The following is an 8,304-nucleotide window of genomic DNA, read 5'->3' on the forward strand; positions in this document are numbered from 1 at the left end:
CCACTTATCAAATCCTGTTATGAACTAACTTATTGCGTCACTGGTTTCTCTAATTTCACAAAAAAAAACAAATAGTTCCATGGGTCGCGAAGTTGATCTTATTTTCGTCGCTGTTTAAAAGAGGCTCAAAGAACCCTTGAATTAGAGGAAGAGGCCTTAAGACAGCGGTTCTCAACCGCTGCTCCACGGGTTCCACGGCCGCTCGAGGAAAATTAAAAAAACCTGTAAATTTGAAAAAAAAAAATTATTAATATTTTTCAATAATAAAAATAAGTCAGAAAACTTTGATGAATAAATAAAAAATAGGCCTACGGGGCTCCGCCATAGAAATTACATACCGAAAAGGGCTCCGTGGGTCAAAAAAAGGTTGCGAACCGCTGTCCTAAGATAATCAAGCGAATTTAAATAAGCTAGTACTGTAGTTGTAGAACCTGCCGTCAGAGCTGCAACTAGAAATAAAAATTTCTTCTGTCACCAGTGCCCTTCCTGGTCCAGTACCCAGGGAACTAGACCCCATCCCCCGCTAGTTGCGGCTTCGCCTGCTACAAGAGGGTGGCAAAATACTGTGGCAGCTCTATCAGAAACTACTCGCTAAAAAATAAAAAAAATTGGTTGCTGTTTCTTTCGACCATTTGAAGTCATATATAGTAGTAAACCACTAAGAATGGTAAAAACTGACCTCAATCAGGACGGTTGAAACAAGTTTTCTGCATGGTTAGAACAATGCTTGGTCACAGTGAATGCTATCCTATTTGTTAAAAAAAACGATATTAATTTCAAATCTATATATATAAATTTGATTTTCTGTATGTGTGTTCTCCATACAAATCTACAATTTTAGATCGATCGTAGGCACAAATTTTGCATATATACCAAACGGGACCCGACTTTAACGATAGGCTGCTTTAAAAGTTTGTCAGAGCTGGGCAAATGCCCGAAATGGGCAAAAAACTGCCGGGCAACAATGGTTCCTGAGCCTCAACAATCACTTTCGGAACGTTTACTTTATAATGGTTTGTCACTTTTTTCAACCCTCTCAGTAATTGAAAAAAAAAACCCAGTCAGAGCCGGGTATTATAACTATTATAAAATACAATTTTATGGTTAATTTATCTGAACTACTCATTACCTGTGTTCAATGTTGTCAAATAGTTATTTTAACCTGGATGCCTATGTTAAATAACAAAACTTAGTTTTACGTAGATTAAAGTTTTTTATTTTGAATTATAATCAAAATTTTGATCCAGTCACGCTGAACAGTGTCGTCTTAAGGCATGGGGCCAACTCGGGCACCGCCCGGGGGCCTCAAAAAATGAGATCTGGTTGAAATTTTCGAAAATTCGCCTGGTAGTGCCTCAGAAAAATCACTTGGCCCGGGGGGGCCCCATGATGCTCTTCAGATGTCTCTGATGCTGAAACGCTTCTACTTCTATTTTGGAAGACAGCGACATAAATGAAGATGAGGCTCTGGATGTTCTTGAACAAATTAAGGGGCTTGCCACCAATCCTTCGCTCACTCCCATTACAGTGAACATAGTGAGTGATGATGAGGATCATTCATTACCAGGACCTTCAAAGCGAGCTAAATTATAGAACTGCAATGAAACAAAACTTTTGTGAAGAGAGATTGTAGTGAAAAATTTAAGTATTTTAACAGGGCGATTATTACATCATTATGTAATAACATTCAATATTTAACTACTTATAAATTTTTCCATCAGCGTTTACGCTATGCTTCATTCAAAGCATAGTATATTTTATAAGGAAAAAGAATACATATATATTGTCCAAAATAATTTTGTAGAGAGTGGAAAATTATTTTACAATCATGTTAGGTATTTATTCTTTGTATCACATAGTCACTTTAAACATTACATGCACAATTAACGTCTGTATTTCAATGGGAATTTTTATACTGAAAAGCAGTATTTGAGGTTTTTGACAGACTTTTGATGGAGGATTTTTGACGTGACAGTTTCAAAAATTGCCATCCATCAAAAGCCTGCCAACCGTGATCAATAACAATCTATGGCTTCTACCCGGTGTGAATCCTTTTGTGTTTTGATAGAGTTCTAATTTTAGAAAATGTTTTACCACAACAATCACACTCACATGGCTTCTCTCCAGTGTGAATTTTTTTATGTATGGTTAAAATGCCATTTCGAGAAAACGTTTTACCACAAACTTCACACTCATATGGCTTCTCTCCGGTGTGGCGTCTTTTATGATCATATAAACTGCCAATTGCAGCAAACGTTTTACCACAGAAATCACACTCATATGGCTTCTCTCCAGTGTGAACTCTTCTGTGTCTGTTTAAATAGCTGACTCGAGAAAATGTCTTACCGCAAACTTCACACTCGTGTGGCTTCTCTCCAGTGTGAAGTCTTCTATGATCATTTAAACTGCCAGTTGCAACAAATTTTTTGCCACAAATATCACACTCGTACGGCTTCTCTCCAGTGTGAACTCTTTTGTGTTTGTTTAAATCACCAATTCGAGGGAACGCTTTACCACATAAATCACACTTATATGGCTTTTCTCCAGTATGAATAATTTTGTGTATGTTTAAATTGCTGGTTTGAGAAAATATTTTACCGCAAACATCACACTCATACGGTTTCTCTCCAGTGTGAACCCTTTTGTGTATGTTCAAATTGCCAATATCAAAAAACTTTTTGCCACAATAATTGCACTGATATGGCTTCTTTCCAGTGTGAATTCTTTTGTGATTGTTTAATGCGATCATTTTAGAAAATGTTTTACCACAAACATCGCACTCATATGGCTTCTTCTCTGTGTAAAATATTTTGTAAACGTTCAACTCAGGACTCGTTGAAAATGTTTTTCCACAGCACTCACACTTATGCGGATAATCTTTAGTACCGGAGTGATCATGAGAAATGGGTTCAGAATACCTTTCATTTGATGTTGCAGAGACTGGAATACAACTAGAATTGTCTTCTTCTACATCATGTCCATTGTGTGATCTTGTAGAAGATGATTCATCCATTTCAAAAGAGTCATCAGAAGAACATCAATGATGTGATATTTAAAATGAGAGCAGATCTTTTATAATTCATCGAGTTTCCTGTTGGTTCAATATTGCAGCAAATACAGTCGTTGCTTGTAGACTTGTACAAAATTAGGAGTTGTCTCTTCTAGATTTTGATGAGGATCTTCAATTACCTGAAAAAAGATAGAGGTATCATGAGAAAGTCGTGGATGAGTTTTTTCTTCCTTTCCCACTTCCCTTACGTGTGTACAGTATACAGTGAGTACATGGATTGGATATCATTCTATCAGGTTGTACCTTTAATCCCAGGATGACGTCATTCTCTGCTATCCGTACAAAGGTTTTTAACAGCTGGCTGATGCAAAGATATATTTTTGAAAGAGGGAAAATTCAACTGCCCCTGCAGGGAATCGAACCCATCCCTTTCACTTACCGGGTGAACACCCCCTTTTTTTTTCTTTCTTTCCAAAATATACCTTCACATCAGCCAGCTGTTAAAATCTTCGTACAGATAGGGGACACTGACATCATCCTCAAATAAGTCGCAATCTGATAGCATTGTCAGCAATTGTGAGCTTTGGTCTGTGTTTAAATTGTTCATGTATGGTCCCGTTGAGTGCACACGAGCTCCAAGGAAAGATCGAGATATTCGTTGCCTCTATAGTCTAGGGCATTCACCCAGAAAGTGAAAGGAAGTGGGTTCGATTCCCCGCAGGGAAAGTTGAATTTTCTCTTCCCAAAATATATCTTCGCATCAACCAGCTGCTAAAAAACCTTTGTACCTTTAACATTCATTACTTTATTGCATACCCAACCGATAGGTTTATTATTTAAAATAGAGTCCAGGTTTTACTTTTTTATACTGTGAATATTTATTTATACAACAGGAAGGACTAGTACGTACTTCACAGCACGCCAACTTCGGTTATATATCACCATAGGGCAATTTTCACCTAATGGAGTGGAGTGGGAAATAAAGGCTCCATCTATCAGTGGTCACTCTGGGATCAGTAAATCAATAACTTTTTAACGTTGTTCCTTTGCCCAGATCCAAACCCTTGGACCTTGATGGTAACCTTCATAGTGGAAGACAAGCATCTTACCACAGCACCACTTGGGCGCTTACACACAGGAAGGACTGTTTATTTAAGAGTCTGGATACTCCATGTTGTTTTCTGTTATTGTTATGTTTTGCATACTGCTGATTTTTTTTTTTCAGTGCCCATAGCATCCGATGACCTTGGCGACTTTTTGTCAGGCATGTTTGGTACGGAAAAACCGTCACCAGAAATTGCCAAGCTGTTCCGTGATTTTTTTTTTCCTGCTTTGGGTCGTTTTTCCCACCAAAGAAAAAATTTCCAAATCATCGCCAAAGGGGATTATAGTACAGCTGTTCCAATGATGGATTTGGGAATTTTCTTTTCTGAGATGAACATGAAGACAAAGGGTAAGATCCTTCACATGTAAGTTGGCCAACAGGGTCGTAGGCTTCAAACCATACAAAGGCACCCACAAATTTTACAAAATATTTTCATTCATACCCACAGACAAAATTTCAGTCCCCGCCACTAAAAAAAACTAAACACTGACCATGAATGAATATGTCAAGAAGGGATCCTACAGTAGTATTTCCATAATCCGGTCCCCAGCCAACTTGGCGAGTTTCATACTACCCATAATTCCTCAAGAATTATAGCTATGGCAACCCTAGTAAAGCACGGAGCCATGATATTCACAATATTATTAATTTTTGATGATGCCACACACTGAAACAAATTTGAACTGTTACATATAATAGGGCACATTAGTGGTGACGGTACGACTGGCAGAGGTGATTCCAAACAAACACGAGCTGCGTGAGATTATAAAGGAAAAACGCCATATTCCTCATAGATATATGAGCCTGTTTAAAAAATTATTTTATCTAAAAAAATATGGTTAAATAAGACTTGCGAGCTCTTGAAATGGAAACTTCAAATTGAATGTTCACGAGAATATTAAAAATATAATAATAACTGTGGTTCCCAACTTCAAGGCGCAAATGCGAGCCGATCTCCCCGTTAAAAAGTCTCGCCACAGAGAGCAAAAGTCCTACAACGATAAATCATTCAATCATAGCACTTCACTCATAGTTAGAAAAACTGGTGGCAGATGGCAGCACTACACATAACAAGCATTACAGAGAAACAAAAAACTTCACGTCAGGTTTCACTACACCGTACATTCTCGCATGTACCGATTCGTTGGGGGGTTCTGGGGGGGGGGTGCATGTGTGGTGTAGCAGTAGTAGGTAGGGCCTCCAAAAAATGGCTCGGAGATCCATGATGTTCTTAAGTCAGCCACCTCGTTGGGCAATTTGCCTGTTGTGGCATTGTATTTGTATTAATAGTTCGTTTCTAATTAGCTACAAAATCTTTTTATTTCTTGCACGCTATCCATTCACGTACATATATATATTTCACCTAATTGCTCTGAATATATTTATTTCATTAAAATTGAATTTTTATTTATTTCTAAATAACTTCCTTTCATTGATCATTTCTGTCAAATCACGGTCATTTTCTGTACACGAGGACTAATTAGACCGGGACCTACAATTTATTGCCGATCCCGAATGGCAAGCTTGCTTTTTATACTCATCGAGAGATTGGTGTGCTAACCCCTTGATGGGGGGGCTCCCAGCTGTAGCTATTTTTTTCTGTGGTTATGTCGCCATTTCGGTTGTACACCAGTGTCAGGAAAGTTTTCTGAAAAGGACGAACTGGGTATCGAACTCGCGACACCTTTAAACATCCTTTGGTACTTTAGGCGAGTAAGTAAAAACTCATTTTTTTCATAATTTATCACTTTTAACAATTCTGAATCACTCTCGACAATTCCAAAATGATTCTCAATAATTCTGATTTCTATCAGTAGTTTTGCAATTATTGCTTTCAGTAATTCTGTGACTATTTTCCCATTAATTCTAAAAATTATTTCTTTCATTAAAGCGTTTTTCATAAATTCTGTCATTGCGTATACTTTTTTAGATGCCCCGAGTTTGGCCTCTCGAAATATGTAGCCTACATAAAATTATAGGGTTCCCCGATGATTCTTTTAATGTTTCAAATGCACAGCATTACTATTGGTTCTGGAAAGCATCTCGCAGTTTTACATACAGCAGTACAGATTTCAGCGGTCCGAGTCTTTTTTTTTTAAGATTTTTTAAAAAAAAATTTCATCTTTTTTCTATGTAAAGTAGCTAATTTTTTAAAAATGGTCAGCGGGCCTCTGCAAAAAGCTCAGAATGCCACATTTGGCCCATGAGTTGAAGACCCTTCTGGCCATGGCCCCCCCCCCCCCACAAAGGTGGAGCTGATAGGGCTCCAGCCCTAGCGCCCGGGACATTTCTCATCATTTTTTGGTTTTTCACACTATAAATCAACCATAGAAGGGCCTATGAAAAGTGTGACAGACAGCCAGCGAAAGATCCCAGCCTACGGGCTCCTGGCCTAAGCGAAGTTGCGATTTTTTAGTTTTCACTTTAGTATCTGTTATATTTTTTGTTTTCAGGTTTTTTCCTGGCTCGGAAAAAATGTGACAAAGTTTCATGATTTACTTGATTCCATCAAAGAACCCAAACTGAGAGAAAGAGGGGGAAAATGCAGTTGATTCCGATTGTGGGTCGGCTGAACTTGGTTTTCTGTGATTCCCAACTTCAAGGCGCGAATGCGAGCCAATCTCCCCGTTAAAAAGTCTCGCCACAGAGAGAAAAAGGCCTACAACGTTAGAAATATTCAATCATTACACTTCACTCACAAATTGAAGTATAGATGGCAGCACTGAAATATCATACACAACACTAGCTACACACTCAGACTGTTAGGTGCACTCACTTTGTTCCAGACTCTGCCACAAAGCTGGGCTGGAAGAGATCTCGGCAACGGGATAAGTCCGGTGGCAGAGAACCTGGCGTTCATTCATTCAGTTGATTCTGATCAAGTCAGATCCATTCACTATGATAGAGATGGTGAAAATATCTCGGGCATTGTGAAAGCATTTACAATCAGGCACAGAACACATCATTTTTCATAAATGGGAAAAAAATGACTCGAAAACAATTGTGTTCGATTCAATCACTGAATAATGATGATTCAATTATTGAAGGTGCATTCAAGTGATTCATAATGAAAGAATGTGCTTTTGACAGCATGGCTACTGGGATAAATACGAGCCCCTGCGGTGGTCGAGTGGTTATAGTGATGGACTCGTGATGCAAGGATCCGGGTTCGAACCCCACAGTGGTGGTCGGCTGAAGTTGGTTTTCCGTGGTTCCCAACTTCAAGGCGCGAATGCGAGCCAATCTCCCCGTTGAAATGTCTCGCCACAGAGAGCAACAGGCCTACAACGTTACAGATATTCAATCATTACACTTCACCCACTATTTGAAGTATAGATGGCAGCACTGAAATGTCATACACAACACTAGCTACACACTTAGACTGTTAGGTGCACTCACTTTGTCCCAGACTCTGCCACGAAGCTGGGCTGGAAGAGATCTCTGCAACGGGATAAATCCGTTGGCAGAGACCCTGGCGTTCATTCATTCATGGGATAAATACGAGTAAACAGATAGCATGCGAGAAAGCTAATTAGAAGAAAATTATTCATATATATATTTTTAACACTGCATGTTTACAAGAGTTTGAACTTTCCATTTCAAGAGATCGCAAGTCTTATTTCATCATATATTTTTTAGAAAGATAATTTAAACAGAGGCTCACCTACGTCCTATGACGTTTTCCCCTTATAATCTCGGGCAGTTCATGTTTGTTTGGAATCAGTATCCGCTCGTGACGTCACACTAATGCGCCTTTCATTAATTTTTATGATAAATAACCATTTATTGCAGTGATAAATTTTTAAATTAAAGGCAATATCAGCTATTTAACCTGGCTATGTATTCCTCCTCCTGGGTGCCATGTTTGTCTTCTTTGTTGACATCTGGTATTCGGACGCCCTTAACCATCTATGCGGCTTTGACAAATCAAATACTCGAATCATATGAGGCTTTTCGAATAGACGTCATAATTAGACTGACCATATTTCTTCGAGAGAAATACGGGACATTGCGTTTCCAAATACGGGACATCGCCAATTTTCACCAAAAACAACGCCAAATTCAAACAAAGTTGCCAAATATTGTTGAAATTACGGAAAAATCACAATGGCGGGAAATGATGCAAATTCAAGTTGGCTTCGTGTAAAATACGGGAAAAACCGGGACACTTTTGCCAAATAGTCGGGAC

General features: G+C 38.6%; 1 protein-coding gene across 3 annotated transcripts; it reads right to left on the bottom strand.

The window, feature by feature from the left end:
- Positions 1-1,111: 1,111 nt before the first annotated feature.
- On the bottom strand, positions 1,112-8,030 carry LOC149068457 (uncharacterized). Of its 3 annotated transcripts, XM_089251955.1 has the most exons (3): positions 7,948-8,030; positions 2,113-3,189; positions 1,112-1,595 (listed from the first exon to the last, which is right to left on the bottom strand). In XM_089251955.1, exons 2-3 carry the CDS (start codon positions 3,011-3,013, stop codon positions 1,588-1,590), a joined length of 909 nt encoding a protein of 302 aa, XP_089108081.1. In that variant the 5' UTR covers positions 3,014-3,189; positions 7,948-8,030; the 3' UTR covers positions 1,112-1,587. The 3 variants fall into 3 exon arrangements, with proteins under 3 accessions (XP_089108081.1, XP_089108079.1, XP_089108080.1); XM_089251953.1 differs by lacking the exon at positions 1,112-1,595 and having other exon boundaries at positions 1,611-3,189; XM_089251954.1 differs by lacking the exon at positions 1,112-1,595 and having other exon boundaries at positions 1,611-3,189; positions 7,780-7,996.
- Positions 8,031-8,304: the final 274 nt, after the last annotated feature.

The sequence above is a fragment of the Pholcus phalangioides genome, unplaced genomic scaffold, assembly GCF_987345545.1.
Source record: "Pholcus phalangioides strain wild (caught in Gottingen) unplaced genomic scaffold, Ppha-v1.0 ptg000027l_1, whole genome shotgun sequence".
NCBI classification, from domain to species: Eukaryota; Metazoa; Arthropoda; class Arachnida; order Araneae; family Pholcidae; genus Pholcus; species Pholcus phalangioides.